The sequence below is a fragment of the Bos grunniens genome, chromosome 1, assembly GCF_055505025.1.
Source record: "Bos grunniens cultivar Pamir isolate PY7600 chromosome 1, Bosgru_T2T1.0, whole genome shotgun sequence".
NCBI lineage: Eukaryota > Metazoa > Chordata > Mammalia > Artiodactyla > Bovidae > Bos > Bos grunniens.
The window spans coordinates 60402278-60419551 of NC_141165.1; the positions used below are offsets into that span (position 1 = coordinate 60402278).

Below are 17274 nucleotides of genomic sequence, written 5' to 3' on the forward strand. Positions count from 1 at the left end.
TTTGAGAGCACTTGAACTCCTCATTGTTAAAGAGAAATAATCCTTTCCTCTCTGAAACATTTGTGAACCATTCAGTTGGGTGTGGTGAATAAAATACTTAAGGATCTAATACATAAAAGTGCAATAGGCAAAGCACATTATTTTTTCGCTCCCTTTCTCAAAGGATGGAATATTTTGTATTTGCCCTGATTTTATGTCTTGACTTCATGTACCATTGTATAGTGACATTTTTAGTTGAAATACAGTAGGACTAAAAATATTGATATAATACTAATAAATCATGTTGGTATGTGTGGTTGTCACATAGGATTCACAGGAGATTTAAATTCACAGTTGTCAACGTAAAGGATTCATGCTATTTAGCTTCTTCATGAATCTATACCACGAAGGAAGAGCTTTTCGCAACACATTTCACTGAGGGAACTACAGGGATGATAGGCATAATACTATGTGTCAACTCATGGATTTCTAAGCATTGCTCACAATACAGATCTGATGTTCAACATCAGGGTTTTTTCATTGTCCTTGAACAGCATTTGTTTTTCTGTTCAGTTCAGTTCAATTCAGTCGCTCGGTCATGTCCGACTCTTTGCGACCCCCATTGAACCGCAGCACGCCAGGCCTCCCTGTCCATCACCAACTCCCAGAGTTTACCCAAACTCGTGTCCATTGAGTTGCTGATGCCATCTAACCATCTCATCCGCAGTCATCCCCTTCTCCTCCTGTCTTCAGTCTTTCCCAACATCAGGGTCTTTTCAAATGAGTCAGCTCTCCAAAAACTGGAGTTTCAGCTTCAACATCAGTCCTTCCGATGAACACCCAAAACTGATTTCCTTTAGGATGGACTGGTTGGATTTCCTTGCAGTCCAAGGGACTCTCAAGAGTCTTCTCCAACACCACAGTTCAAAAGCATCCATTCTTCTGCGCTCAGCCTTCTTTATAGTTCACCTATATATTCCAGGCAAAGTTCAAGGGAAGCTGTGATGCTCCACTGCCCTTGAAGGAGTCCACATGGAATGAAGAAGTACTGTGGGAAGTCTCTTAGTAACCATCATGCCTTGGGTCTGTGGTCCGCACCCCTCCGCTCCGCTCACTGGATGCCGATCCATGGGGACCCAGGAGCGCACGAAATGCTGCATTTGTCTTTCTAAGTTGTCTTTTAAACAGGGGTCCCCAGGCTCCTAATGCCTGATCTAATACCTGATGATCTGAGGTGGAGCTGATGTAATATTAATAGAAATAAAGTGCACAATAAATGTAATGAGTGTGAATCATCCCAAAACCCTCACATGCTGGGTCTGTGAAAAAATTGTATTCCACAAAATCAGTCCCTGGTGTCAAAAAGGTTGGGGACCACTGTTTTAGAATGATTATAACATATTTATTCTTAGTACCTGCTCTGGACATTGTGAAAGTAGGTTTTAACTGGTAGCTCATTGATAGTAACGTTATTTAGCTAGTTCAAAAAAGTTTACAAATGGATTTATGGTTAGAGAGGTTGAAAGCCAATCTTAACAACAGCAGAAAGCCAGAAATTGTGAAAATAATTTATCCAGATTACTGATATATTCTTGAGTATTCTTAGTCAATGGAATGACTTGTGTGAGTTCATAAATGCAGAAGGATTTAAAAGGTACTGAAATTAATTTTGGTTTTTCTGTGATCTGTAAAATGTGGCTAACATTACCTCATTCATACGAATGTTGTATTGTTTCATGTAATACAATTAAAAATAAATTGTATATAGTAGTATAATCCTTACTAAGTTACATTTCAAATTTAAATTTTAATATGCTGTGTCTCATCAAAATGATATTGTTTCTGGATTTATGGAAGTATTGATATTTGATAAGAGTCCACTAAGTTACTGTGTCTTTGGAAATGATTGTAGGAACCAATGATGCCCATGGACCAGTCATCCATGCACTCAGACCATGCACAGACAGGTAAGAATGACGGTGGCACAAGCTACTGCTCATTAAGAAAGTGTCACCTAAAGACTTCTGTATGTGAATCTTTCACCTAAATGTAAAGACATTTATATTCTTCCCAAATAAAAGCTAAGTAACCATGCTGCTAAGCTGCAAAGTCACTTCAGTCGTGTCCGACTCTCTGCGACCCCATAGATGGCAGCCCACCAGGCTCCGCCGTCCCTGGGATTCTCCAGGCAAGAACACTGGAGTGGGTTGCCATTTCCTTCTCCATGTAACCATATTTTGGGGATTTAACATCAATCACAGTATTTAACATATATGTTTGGCATTTTTAAAAGACAACTATGTAAACTACAGCAAATGATTGTTTCCTTTAATTCCGATAAGTTTCTTTGAGACCTCTTTATATACCAAATCTACTTTTTTTCAATAATGAAGACGTATTGATTTTGTGGACTGTTGACTCTATTCAAGTGACATTTTAAAATAAAACTCTATTATGAGATGAAGAAATGATGTAAAAGATACAGAGATGCTGTATCAAAAATTCAAGAAAGATCATGTGAGTTCAAATGTCTAGTAGATACAAAACCTTTAGTATGTCTCTGAGAAATTTGGAGAGCAATTACATGGGACATGGCAGCCTGATCTGGGATGAATCAAGAAAAAGGGACTTTTTCTAGAAGGACAGAATGTGGCATCTTCTTCATGGAAGAAGCTAGTTATATGAAATGTAGGTTTTTTTGGCCCCAGCTGCTTTAAGGAATAGAAACCTGGAGTCCAATCTAGTCTAAACTAGAGACCCTCCATCTCTTATGTCTCAGTCATACTAATATAATTAAATAGGGTTTAGAGGGTTACCCTTTTAGAAGGAATTTGTAAAGAAGAAAAATATATTTTAAAATAGCAAAAGTGTTTGTTAAAATCAGTAGTTGCTATTGACTGGTTCGTTCTCTTTACCCTCATTAGAGATTAGAATTTAACTGATATTTATGTATAATTTGTTATTAATAGGACAGATACTCAGTTTTAAATGATGAACAATTATTGAAAAATAAAAAGTAAGAAAAATTAAATGAGAAAATTTTGTGTAACTTAGTTAATGTGTACTGTGTTTTTCTTCTTTTTTTTTTTTAAATGTTTGGGATTGGGTTTTTAGTAATTCCATATAATCCTTCAAGTCATGAGAGTTTGGACCAAGTTGGTGAAGAAAAGGAGGTAAGATAATTAGTCTTATGGTACATTGTGTCATCAGCTTTTTAATAACACGTGACAGTTTAAAACCATGACAGATTGACTTGCTTAAATTTTAGGTCATACTGGAAAAATATAGGGATGATTTTTAATGATTCTAGAGTTTTATTCTGATTTAATTTGTTAATTAAATTACTAAAATCATTTAAATCAAACAGTCTGGTGTGGTGGGATAACTTATTTTCATTTTAAGGTAGCATAATCTAAAAATTATAATGTACTTAAGAATGGTGTTTCAAAATACTTGGTAGTATTGTTTAAAAATCTCGATCCTTCCATTTTACAGACTAATGGTTTATTTAAAGTATAAATAATTAAACATCTTAACTGCCCATCTTTTTTTCTGACTGTTAAACAGTTTATCAGTTTTTTAAACAGTTTAATTTAAAATGTTGAATTAAAATGATAACCAATTTTTTAAAAAAAGCTTATGGTAAGATTTAGCATGCCTCACACGTTTCACTCCCACTTTGACTTCTGAGAAACAACCTTTTTTAATCTTTTCTAGTTGTGTCCACAATGTGTTTATCCCTTTCTTTTTCAGGTTTTTCAACTTTATATACTTCTGGCCACGAAAGGTTTAAACTAGCATACTGTGTTGTGCTGTGCTAAGTCGCATCAGTTGTGTCTGGCTCTTTGCGACCCTATGAACTGTAGCCCACCTGGCTCCTCTGTCCTTGAGAGTCTCCAGGCAAGAATACTGGAGTGGGGTGCCATGCCCCTCCTCCAGGGGATCTTCCCCACCTAGGGATCGAACCCATGTCTTACATCTCCTGCATTGGTAGGCAGGTTCTTTACCACTAGCACCCAAACTAGTATACTGCCTCCTCCTTTTCTCTTTCCATTGTTTGATAAGTGGTATTATGTTTTACTCTGGGTTACCTTTTTATTATGGAAAATGTCAAGTATCAATAAAAGTAAACAGAATACTATAACAACCCCCTGTGTCCATTACCCAGTTAAAACAATTGTCTGTACATGTTTTGTCTACCAGCTTCTCTCACTCCCTTTGGCTTAGATGGTAAAGAATCTGCCTGAAAATGCAGGATACCCAGGTTCAATCCTGGATCAGGAAGATCCCCTGAAGAAGGGAATGGCAACCCGTTCCAGTATTCTTGGGCTTCTCTGGTGGCTCAGACAGTAAAGAATCTGCCTGCAATTTGGGAAACCTGGGTTTGATCCCTGGGTTGGGAAGATCCCCTGGAGAAGGAAACGGCTACCCACTGCAGCATTCTGGCCTGGAGAATTTCATGGACAGAAGCGCCTGGCAGGCTGTAGTCCATGGGGTTGCAAAGAGTCGGACATGACTGAGCGACTTTCACTTCTCTCACTCCTGTACTGTTTTGAAGCACATCTGTTGGTTACCTGTTTAGTCTCCTATCCCAGTTTCTTGTATCTCTTTTAGTTTGTTTGACATTCTTTTGCTGTTTTATTACTAGTTGTTCTAGGGATTGCATCTTACACCCTTAATTTACTTAAATTCAATACAGATTATTAATAATATGTTTACCATTTTCCAGGATATCAAGGACCTTAAGGCACTTTAAATTCACTCATGCTCACTTCTTGCCTTTAGTGCTTTTTCTGTCCTATTTTAAAATTCTGCATGTGTGTGTTAGTGTTTCTGAACAGTCAGTCCTTACTTTGGTTTATCCATATCTTATTCTTTTGTTCTGTGTCCTTCCTGTGTGTCTGCTTCCATATGAGATCATCTTTCTTCCTGAAAAACTCAGTGTTTCCTTTAGTGAGAATAACTAGTGATGGATTTCCTTAGTTTTTGTTTGTCTGAAAATGTGTTTCTTTCACTTTCATTTTGAAGGCTATTTTTCAGGCTTTAGGATTGTAGAACATCGGGGGTGAGGGGGGTTTGGGCCCTTTAAAAGGTGACTTTCCACTGTTTTCTGGCTTCTGTCATTTCATTCAGACTTATTATTGTTTATGTGAAGAAACTGTTACCTTCACTCCATTTGATTCTCTTTTATGGTTTCCTATTAACCATACTTAGTCTATACATTGCTTTATCTTTTTTACCATTTTCTGCATTCTTAATCTGGCCTAATCTGGTTTCTTTCACTCCTGTTCATTTATCCTTGTTTCCCAAGTCACATTATTATTTCTGCATTTTCTTTTGAATCATCATTCTCCTTCAGTTTTCATAATACTTCCCTCCCACCCAATTGGTGCTTACTAGTTTATCTTTCTGAAAAGTTGCTGCTTGCTTTTGTTTATACTCTTCACTTCAGAGAATTCACACTTAATTCTCATGCGTACATCTGTTGGTTGTATGCTGAGAATTTTGCAGGCATCTAATAAAAGATTATCTTTAGTCTTCTTTGTGAAGAATCAGAAGCCTAAGTTTCTGGTTCTGAATGATTTACAGGGCTGACTGTCATTCCAAAGAAGGCTTGATATTGTGTAAATAAGAATGTTTTACATTAGCTGAGCTGCCTCATGCTTGCTTTCTGCCTGTAGTTTTAACTCAGCTTTCATACATTAAGCTCCTAGCAGACTCATCTTGATGAGTAACTTCTCACTGTAACTTCTAACTTCAGTGTGAAAAACTGAGCTCATTATCTCATCAACTCTGCCAGTCTTATCCTGTGCTCACACTTTCTTTTTCTATCAGTGATACCTCCAATCTCCTGGTCACCAAAGTTAGTGTCATTTTTTTTTTTTAATGCTTATATCTTCATTGCCTCCATTCCCCAAAATTATCAGATTCTTTTAAAGACATCTTTTAAAGTTTCCCAGGTTTCAGCTTCTTCTCCATTCCAAACACCACCCCTCTGACCTCAACTTATGAATTTATCCTATCTCTTAAGTAGTGCGATTCTATCATTTGGGTTGATGTAAGAAAATAATTAAGAATTTAAATCAGAAAATATTTAAACATCTTACAGGTATAGCTAGGTGTTAGAAGTATATTTTGTTATGCAAAATACTTCAGGTATAGCTCTTTGATATAAATGTCCTCAACAGGCAATGAACACCAGGGAAAGTGGCAAAGCTTCTTCCAGTTTAGGTCTTCAGGACTTTGATTTGCTCCGAGTAATAGGAAGAGGAAGTTATGCTAAAGTACTGTTGGTACGATTAAAAAAAACAGATCGTATTTATGCAATGAAAGTTGTGAAAAAAGAGCTTGTCAATGATGATGAGGTAAGCACAATGATGTTTTATTACCTCTAAACTATTACATTGGCTTAAGCGTATGATATCAGAAAAGATGTCAATGTTTGTGCCTTATTGTTTTAGTCTGCTTTTCTAAATACATGCTTCAGACTGCTTAAAATATATATTTAAAGTTGTCTGATGATTATTAGATTAAAAAAAAATAAACATCAAACCATATTATTATCAAGGGAAAGTACTTGAGCTTTGTAAAAGTTTGCTAGACTCTTTAATAATATTGAAAGGTTTGCTGGGTAGTAGTTTCTCTTTGTATGTAAATTATTATTTCATGATTATCAATGCTTTTGATGTTTAGCCTAGTTAGTAATTGCATTTATGGTAATAGAATTACTAAGAACAAATTTGTCATAGTTTTGATACTGTCATTCTAGTTTGACATAAATTTCTTTCATATTTTAAAATAGGATATTGACTGGGTACAGACAGAGAAACATGTTTTTGAACAGGCATCCAATCATCCTTTTCTTGTTGGGCTGCATTCTTGCTTTCAGACAGAAAGCAGGTAAGATTGAAAGATAATGGAATGATTCCTGGGTTTGACACAATAAGAACATTTTGGTATATTATACAGTAAGAACCCTTTTTACAGTAATTCCTGAAGTGGAAATCACATGGAAACACAACAGTACTGTGTTCATAATTGCCTGCAACTCCTGTTGGATCAGCATTAGGAAATTACCTGCTGCTGCTGCTAAGTCGCTTCAGTCGTGTCCGACTCTGTGCGACCCCATAGATGGCAGCCCACCAGGCTCCGCCGTCCCTGGGATTCTCCAGGCAAGAACACTGGAGTGGGTTGCCATCTCCTTCTCCAATGCATGAAAGTGAAAATCGAAAGTGAAGTCGCTCAATCGTGACCGACTCTTCGTGACCCCATGGACTGCAGCCTTCCAGGCTCCTCTGTCCATGGGATTTTCTAAGCAAGAGTACTGGAGTGGGGTGCCATCGCCTTCTCCGAGGAAATTACTTGCTTTACACCAAAAAAAAGTCAGAATTATGGCAGGAGAAAGTAGATATCCAACCTTTTAAATATCCCCAAAATTCTAGTTTTAGGACTTAAAATTTCCTAGAGTTAATTAGGTGGTAAATCCTAACTTCTTTCACTTTAAATGACGATTGGAAATGACTTACATTGCACCTTCTAAAATTGGGGTGGGAGTGACAGTTCTGGATCGCAAGTGGTACTACTTGAGAATGAAAGTAGCAAGTTACAGAATTATTATCTTTGGTTTGCTTTCTTGTATCTTCTGTGGTTTCTCCTCCAGTCACTCTTTGTTTCCACCAAATTCCTGGAATGTTTGTTACGGGTTTATCTTGTAGAAGGCTCTCTGTACTGTGACTGGTCTCTAGTGTTTAAACTGCAGAAGTGACACAGCCTTATTTTGGGTCTTGGTTTCATGTGTTCTCTCCTGTGTTTTAGATTGTTCTTTGTTATAGAGTATGTTAATGGAGGAGATTTAATGTTTCATATGCAACGACAAAGAAAACTTCCTGAAGAGCATGCCAGGTAAGTTTTGTGTTTATTGTTTCTGTGTGTTGGATTTTGGTAGGAGTAGTTCTGGGACTTTTTATATGTCGGTGGTTCAAAACAGTAGATAAATCATTTATTTTGATTCCAACTAATTCTCTGTAAGTCATGTAGAGGCTGAGCTAAAAGTTAATTTATATTGTAATATTACATATATAGCATTATGTATTACATATTTAATAATATAAGCAGTTGAGAGGTATAAACAGTATTCAAGGGGAAACCTTTAGTCTACTAAGCTCAATTATTTTCAAATATTTTGTCTATTCAGTATCAGCCACTGAAATAACTAATGAATTTATAAGCACATATTCATCTTATTATGTATGCAGTGATCTCTGACAGTTTTTTGTTAGAAGATGACTGTTGGGACTTCCCTGGTGGTCCAGTGGTTAAGACTCTGTGCCCTCAGTGCTGGGGACATGGGTTCAGTCCCTGTCAGGGAACTAAGATCTCTGGCATGCCTCACAGCACAGCCAATAAAATGAAATAAAATAGAATAAAGGTTATTGTTCATATTTGCTTGAGCGTAATGAAACAATTCCTCTTAACTGTGATGTAATTCTGACTCTTCTTCCATAGTTACAGTTTCTGAATTATTCTGCCTTTGGCATCCCCCCCTCTGATTCCATATATGTTGATTAATAAGAGAAAAGAGTATTAAATATCATTTGTTTAGTGCCCTTAATTTGATGTTATTATACAAGATAGTAAATAGTTTCTCGAGGACTTTGGTGGGGAAGGATCATGGCCTTGGATAAGAAGTTTAATCCGTCAGTGCCGTATTTTTTGTTTTTTACTCATAATTAGAAATAATTCTACCCTTCTGCACTTCACGAGAGTAATGCCAAAAGGAAGCAAGTGAGTTTGTATGTGTATTTAACAAAGGTTGGAGACTCATTTTAAAAAAATAGCTTATTTAGTGGAAATCTTGCTATTCATTGATATTTCTTATCAAAAAGAGTTAATAACCTTCAATTTTATAGGAAGGTATAAAGTGTATTAATCTATCTTGTTTAATTTACTGTATGTTCATTATTTATTTCAGCTTTGACAAATGGTCACCCTTCATAGCAAAGCCACAGATGATATTTTGAATTGTGGATATAGCCAGTATTTGTTCCTTGTTTGTTCCGTTGGACTAAGGGAAAGTAGCCTAATTTTTATTTTATTAAAGTGCCCGTTCTGGTTTTATACCATCTTTGCTTTTGTAGGAACCAGATACAGGATAAGGGCTCAAGTTCCTTGTTTTTAGAATTACGTAGCTAGAAGGTGTGTATTACACATCTCCAAACATGATCACGATAATACTCACCAAAGCAGTTTATTCAGGTCAAAAATTTTCCTATCACCAATGAGTTGGTGGCAGTTCTGAAAATGTCTTCCTGTTATAGAATAATTTAACTCATTTTTTAGAATTTTGGTGTGGGTTTTATTATTTGAATGGTCAGCTTTCAGTATTCTTTCCATTTTTGACCAATCAGTGGTTCTTAGCCTTTTGGAAGGTCTTTTGTCCCTTAGAGAAGTGATGAAAACTGTGGAAACTATAAAAGATATCCATACAACTTTGTATCCAGTTGTAGGAGTGTGGACATTCTGAAGTCCATCCAAGGACCCAGATTAGGAATCCCTGTTTGAGACTTTCAAATTAAACTTTATGAAAGGTATGGGTTTAATTTAGACTGGAACTTTTATAATTGTGTTTGGGGCTCAGCTATTTTAAAGTGGTGCCTCAATTTGTGTTTTGGTATTATTCCTAAAAACATTGGGAGGAAAAAAATCTTTTGACATGATTTTGATGTTCTGGTTTGCAGATGGAAGTAGGATTTAAATACCTTCCTCTAGAAACTTACCACGATTTAAAAACTTGAATCAAATGAGTTAATTTTTCATTTTATTTTAGATTTTACTCTGCAGAAATCAGTCTAGCATTAAATTATCTTCATGAACGAGGGATAATTTATAGAGATTTGAAATTGGACAACGTGTTGCTGGACTCTGAAGGACACATTAAACTCACTGACTATGGCATGTGTAAGGTGAGGGAAGTTTCTAGTTTTTGAGAAGATCTCAACAGCTCAGGAAATTGTTTTGGTCAAATAATTTTACATTCAAAACTGGGGAAATAGTTGCTACTTTGTGCTAAAATGGCAAAAAGTATCCTAAACAGAGACAGTTGTACTGATCTCCTATCCATTTATGAAATTCCACATTTTCTATGAAGTTACATGTGCTGTAAAAGTTCATTTCTTTTTATTGTCTGTATTTTTTTATCTTGAAAGTCGTGCTACTATTAAATAAAATCTGTAGGTAAAGACTATCTGCAATCCCAGACTTTAGCACCACAGCTTGCATATCATCTTCCAAGTTTTTGCCTTTTGATTGTGACTCTTTATAATGCGCTCAAGATTTTCCCAGGGAATCTAACATTTTTTCATATTTAAATATCTGACATAAAGTACAATAGAGCAAACTTAAGAATTTTAGTTATTCTTAGGACATGTCCTTTATGTCTGAGTGTTTTATTCATTTTGTAACAGTGTTTCATTTAAAGGTCCAGTCTTTTTTCAGAAAATGTGTAGGGGACTACTCTCCTTGTCAAAATAACCTAGACAGAATTTTCTTCACACGGTAAATGTGGTAGCAAGCCTGTGAATGTGAATGTGTTAACTGCTTGTCCCCATTCACCTAAGGGAAGTGCCTCTAGGGCCTGCCTCTTTTTTTTTTTTAATAAAATTTTTTAAATCTATTTTTGGCTGCACTGGGTCTTTGTTGCTGCACACAGGCTCTCTGTAGTTGCGGTGAGTGGGAGCTACTCTCTAGTTGCAGTGCTCGGGCTTCTCGTTGCAGTGGCTTCTCTTCTTCTGGAGCACAGGCTCTAGGCGCCTGGGCTCGCTAATTGTTGCAGGGGCTCAGTTGCCCAGTGGCATGTAGAATCCTCCCAGACCAGGGATTAAACCTGTGTGCCCTACATTGGCAGGTGGATTTTTAACCACTGGACTACCCAGGGAAATCCCAGCCTGACTCTTTTATTCAAAGAAACTTGAGCATCCTGTTTTGCCTAGAAGATATTAAAGAAAACTTATTACTTGATCTTTTCTTACACTTAATGAAAAATAATACTGGTTTGTTACATACTCTCATTCTTTTCAGAGATCCTCAATCAATTTAATCAAGATCTTTGATAAATCTTCTAGAGGTTTTTTTTCAGTAATTCTTTAAATTGGTTGTTCCACTTACCTCCTTTTCTGCCTCCTTCTCCAGGAGTTGTTTAATGTTATTAGTAGGAAATGATCCCAGAATTTGAACTTGTGTTCAGAGACCTTACCAACAGTACTTTGTCTCTTTTCCAACCTAATACATTTACACTCAATGTTTAAGCTTGTGGGAAATAAGTCCCCTGGAAATTGTAATGTTCCTATCTTATGACTTAAGAGTCAGTATTTAAACTTGCCTAAAGTCTGACCTTAAGCAAATATTAGATGAATTTCTCTTCTTTATAATTATTCTTTGAGAAATCTAAAACACTAAGATTTTTTCCATAGTTTTTCTAGAAATGCTTTCTTTAGGTTTATTTAATTTAATTTCTTCAGTTTCTCACTAGATGCTTTTATATAAGGAATGCCGAGAATAGTGATGACTGGAGGCATATGAAAACTGCAATTAACATCTTCAGAGTTTGAAATATTTTATGAATATTGATTTTTTTATTGACTGAAAACTTTAGCTATTTTATAAATTGATGTGCCTCCAACTATTTTTTATCAGCAGGGGGATTTCATAATAATATCTATTTTATGCTGTAAGTAATTTGGCTGATAGACGTACATTCAGATATCCAGTCCAAAGCTGAATGATTTAGTACAGCTCTTTTACAGGTTAACAGACTGCATCCCTTGCCTCTGACTCTTACCCTGCAAGTGCATGTCATAAACCATCACTGTATGTCAAGCCATTGCCATTAATACAAAACAACTAAAATCCCATCCATATTTCTTTGTACAGGCATGCCTTGTTTTACTGTGCTGCACAGATACTGTGTTTTTTTACAGATTGAAGGTTGTGGCAACCCTGTGTTAACATTTTTTAGCAATAAAGTTTTTTAAAAATTTTTATTGAAATATATTTGATTTACAATATTGTGTTTAAAATATCTTTTAGTTAAGGTATGCATTTTGTTTTTAGACATGATGCTGTTGCACATTTAATGGATTACAGTGTAGTGTACACATAATTTTTACATGCACTGGAAAATCAAAAATATTCATGTGACTCAATTTATTGTGATATCTACTTTATTGTTGGAATCTGAAACCAAACTGCAGTATCTCCATGGTATGCCTATATATAAAAATAACATATATACCCCTGTTAGGGATCTTAAAAAACCCTTGAAGTCACAATATATATTACTAAGTATTTCTTCTAGATATTTATATTCATATTATATATAATAGTATAAAATCTGAAGAAAAATACATACCCCATACCAGGAATATCTCTGCAGGAATTCATAAGAACCTCATATAACAGTGGTTGTCTCTAAGAAGCTGAAACTGGATATGTCAGACAAGAATGGGAAGAAGACCTGATTTTTAGTCTGTATTTTCCCCCTCCTTTTGTTTGGAATTTTGTACCATGTAATTTAACAATAGGGAAATGGTTAAATTCTAGGTACATATGTTGAGTTGAATTTTGTAGTCATTAATAATAGGAAATCTGTAATTACATGGGAAATTACATAACTTACAAAGTAAAAAAAAAAGCAGATGTTTAATTGTATATTTAGTATTATTCAGTTTGTATTTAGACTTTTGTTTTTCATTTTAATTGAGATGTGGTTGATTTACAGTATTATATATTTCAACTGTACATCGTGATTCACAGTTTTTACAGATTGTACTCCATTTATAGTTATAAAATGTGGACTGTATTCCCTGTGCTGTACAATGTATCCTTGTAGTTTATTTATTTTATACATGGTAGTTTGTACCCCTTAATCCCCTACCTGTACTTCGCTACTTCACTCACACCACTGGTAGCCACTCGCTTGCTCTCTGTATCTGTGAGTCTGTTTTGTTGTCTTATTATATTCATTAGTTTTATTTTTTAAATTCCACATATAAGTGATAGCATACAGTATTTGTTTCTCTGTCTGACTTATTTCACTAAACATGGAAGCTTCCAAGTCCATACATGTTGTTGTTTATGGCAAAATCTCATTCATTTTTGTGGCTGAGTAGGAGAATCCCAGGGACGGGGGAGCCTGGTGGGCTGCCGTCTATGGGGTAGCACAGAGTCAGACACGACTGAAGTGACTTAGCAGCAGCAGCAGCAGCAGTATTCTAGTAGTATTTTATAAATGGTTTCCTTTCTGTGCAAAAACTTTAAGTTTGATTAGGTCCCATTTGTTTATTTTTGCTTTTGTTTTCTTTGGCTTAGGAGACAGATTAAAAAAATATACATATTGGTACAGTATATAGCAAAGCATGTTCTGCCTGTGTTTTCTTTTAGGAGTTTTGTGGTTTCTAGTCTTAACATTTAGGTCTTTAATCTGTTTTTATTTTATTTTTGTGTATGGTAGGAGAAAATGTTCTAGTTTTATTCTTTTACATACAGCTGTCCAGTTTTCCCAAAACCACTAATTGAAGAAACTGTCTTTTCTCCATTGCATATTCTTGCCTCCTTTGTCATAGAATAATTAACCATAAATGCTTGGTTTATTTCTGGACTTTCTATTTCTGTTCCATTGATTTATATGCCTGTTTTTGAGCCAGTACCCACTGTTCATTACGTTAGCTTTGTAGTATAATCTGAAATCAGGTAACGTGATTCCCCCAGCTTTGTTCTTCTTTCTCAAAATTGTTTTGGCTGTTTGGGTAGATTGTCTTTCTATTGTTGATTTCTTATTTAATTTCCTTTTAATCAGAGAATAGTCTGAATGATAATGGTGCTTTGAAATATGTTGAAATTTCCTTTATGCCTTGTATTTGGTCAGTATCCCAAATGTACTTTAAAAAGCATATGTAATTGGCACCCCACTCCAGTACTCTTGCCTGGAAAATCCCATGGACGGAGGAGCCTGGTAGGCTGCAGTCCATGGGGTCGCTAAGAGTCGGACATGACTGAGTGACTTCACTTTCACTTTTCACTTTTCACTTTCATGTATTGGAGACGGAAATGGCAACCCACTCCAGTGTTCTTGCCTGGAGAATCCCAGGGACGGGGGAGCCTGGTGGGCTGCTGTCTACGGGATCGCACAGAGTCAGACACGACTGAAGTGACTTAGCAGCTTAGCAGTCTCTATTTTGCATGCAAGAAGTCTCTGTCTCCCTCCTTTTCCCACACACACATATATATATTCTATATGTGTGTATACTATACATATTTTAAACTTTAGCTTTTATTCAAATCTCCCTCTGCTTACTAATTTTTTGTCTGTATGATCTTTCTTCCTTTTTTTTTTTATATAGATGTTTTAAAAATCACCTGTCATGATTGGGGATTGTACTATCAGTCTGGGCTGCTATAACAGGGTACCATAGGTTAGGTGGCTTAAACAACAAACATTTATTTCTTATGGTTCTGGAGACAGAAGTCCACAATCAAGGTTCTGGAAGATTTGGTGTCTGAAGGTACCCTTCCTGGTTTGCAGATGACTGTCTTCCCATTGTATCCTCACATGGTGAGGAGACAGTCAGAGAGCTAGCTCTCTTTCTCTTGTAAGAACATGAATCCCATCATGGGGCTCCAACCTCATGACCGAATCACCTCCCCAGAGGCCCCACCTCCCAGTGCTGTCACATAGGTTGGCAGCATGTGAGTGTCGGGGGCACATAAACATTCAGACGATAGCAGAGACTCTGAAATCCTCTTAATTATTTTGCCCGTTTTTACTAGTTGTATTTTGAGGCTTGTTGTTAGCTGCATACTAGTTTCTTTTAGCTTCTTGGTGATTGTTCCATTCGTTGTTGTGTAGTTGCTCTATTCGTACACGTTAGTGTGTTCTACCTTAATTTCCTCTACCCTGTAGCTATTAAAATGCAAAACCAATAAATGTGTGACTTAGGAGAAATGACCAGAAGGGAAACAACATAATGCGTCGTGGTTGTGTTAGGAAGTGGGATTTAAAAGCTTTTCTTCATAAAATATGCTTCCTTTGACTCATGTAATTTACATTTTTATATTATAATTTTACTTGAATATAAATTATTTTAAATGCCGTTTTCGTCTTAATTGAATTCTACCATATCTAATGAGGTCAAGTTTTCTTTAAGGTATTTAGTAGCAACCTGTGGTTTTAATAATAAAAGCAGCTGTGCTAGTGATATTTTATTTAAGCTCAATATGCTACGTATAGATGCTAACCTTATATGAAAATGAAATAAAAGAGGTTAATTTAAAACAAATATTGCATCTTATTATTTTCTTCCTTTTTTTTTTTTTTAAATAAAAGGAAGGATTACGGCCAGGAGATACAACTAGCACTTTCTGTGGTACTCCTAATTACATCGCTCCTGAAATCTTAAGAGGAGAAGATTATGGTAATAATTTGGTGGTATTTTGGCCATGTGATGGAAGGGTGGTTAGATGTGATACCAATTGCATTATAGTATACTGTAGTATTTCAGTACTGAGCTTATTAACAGAAACTTTCTTGATCATCCTAAAACCTACTAAAAACTCCAAATTCTAAAATCAGAAACAGTGGGACTTTGATAGTATTTGGGGATGCCAATTTGAATATGGCAAGCACTTAAGAGTACTGGCACTGTGCTAAGCAGTTTGCATATATTAACTAAGTTAATCTAATCCTTTTAGTAATCCTATGAGATAAGCACAATTAATTGACATTTTACAAACAAGGAAACTGGTAGACAAAAAAGTTAAATAACTTGCCCAAGGTCATGTAGCAGGAAAGTGGCAGAGTTGGGATTTAATCAACCATGTAATTTCAGAATCATAAACTTCTGTAAGGTTGTTCAGATTTCCTGGGGTATTTCCCCCAGGAATCTGAAAGATGGAGGAAAGATTCCCTGCTTGTCAGAAACCAGAGGTTGTGTTTATCCTAAGAGAACATTTGGCCCTTTGGGTTCTGGCCCTTCCTAAGAAAACATTTGGCCCTTTGGGTTCTGGCCCTTTGATTTCAGCAGTTGTAAAGAAGGATGGCTATTTCTGATAGCTGCTTATAATCTGGTTCCAAAGTCCTTTCAGGATCTTTAATCAGGTAGCAGAAGATCAAATTTCACACCACGCAAGGTTATTTCAAATACAATTTAATTATGTCCTCAAAACAAAGTATTAGAGGCAGGCTCTTGAGTCTGTAATTACAAACATATTTGATGGGACAAAGTGTACAGGATAATTGTATAACTTGGCATAGACATATTGGTCTCTGCAGCTTAGTGTAACCAACAAACATATTTGGGAAGAGAAACTCGTGTTTCATTTTCTATATTTTATTTTTTAAAGTTATCGTTTAGTTACCTCCCTTCTTTGATAAGTGAAATGTTCTTGTAATCCTCAATGCCTGCCATGATCATGATAATGCATTTCAAGTTTACTTTTTCATTATGTTTATTTTTTTAATTATGTAATAAAATTAATCTCAAATTACTGACATTTTAGAATGTGGAATGGATAATTTATTGCTTTAAAATTTCATTTTGAAGGTTTCAGTGTCGACTGGTGGGCTCTTGGAGTACTCATGTTTGAGATGATGGCAGGAAGGTCTCCATTTGATATTGTTGGGAGCTCGGATAACCCTGATCAAAACACCGAGGATTATCTTTTTCAAGGTAATTTGCAGTATTTTACAGAGTCTCTGTGAATAACCCATCCTAAGGCATGAATGAAGACAGCTATAGTTATTACTTTCTAGTAAGAAAGAGGAAGAATAATCTGGAAAATATACCCCTAAACACATGAGTTTGTTTTGTTGTTTTGATCTATCGTTCCTACTGCTTAGTTTTTGGTCCCAGTTGCCAGTTACCTTCTCATACTCAGAAACAACAAGGAGGTAACTTCAGATTGTACATCACAGAGGTTGGAGGAAGGAATTGTGTGGCCAGAGAGGGCAGTCTTTTCACCTGGACCACAGTCCTGAATGCATAAATCCAAGAGCAATAATGGGAAAAAGCAGAGTACTAAGGAGATAAAAAGGATCAAAAGGTGAAGGAAAAAGCTCTGCAGTTGGAAATACAAAGAACTGAACAGAACAGAAACAAGCAGACAAGCACAAGGACCCCGAACACACCGTCCAAAGAAGTGCAAAAATTGCCATAAAATTCTACATTTAATGACTAAGGCCATTACAGAAAATGAATAGATATTTCATGTAATAGGAAATCTAGCTTGCTGTGAAAAACCTGG

General features: G+C 35.9%; 1 protein-coding gene across 3 annotated transcripts in view; it reads left to right on the forward strand.

The window, feature by feature from the left end:
- The window catches only part of PRKCI (protein kinase C iota), a 70736-nt gene that overhangs the window by 43361 nt on the left and 10101 nt on the right, over positions 1–17274 (forward strand). For all 3 annotated transcript variants that reach the window (XM_086394060.1, XM_086394059.1, XM_086394067.1), the window contains 8 exons: positions 1892–1946; positions 3094–3152; positions 6168–6344; positions 6782–6879; positions 7795–7881; positions 9806–9941; positions 15359–15446; positions 16575–16700. In XM_086394060.1, the coding sequence (XP_086250186.1) occupies positions 1892–1946; positions 3094–3152; positions 6168–6344; positions 6782–6879; positions 7795–7881; positions 9806–9941; positions 15359–15446; positions 16575–16700 (826 nt within the window). The remainder of the gene's footprint in view (positions 1–1891; positions 1947–3093; positions 3153–6167; positions 6345–6781; positions 6880–7794; positions 7882–9805; positions 9942–15358; positions 15447–16574; positions 16701–17274) is intronic.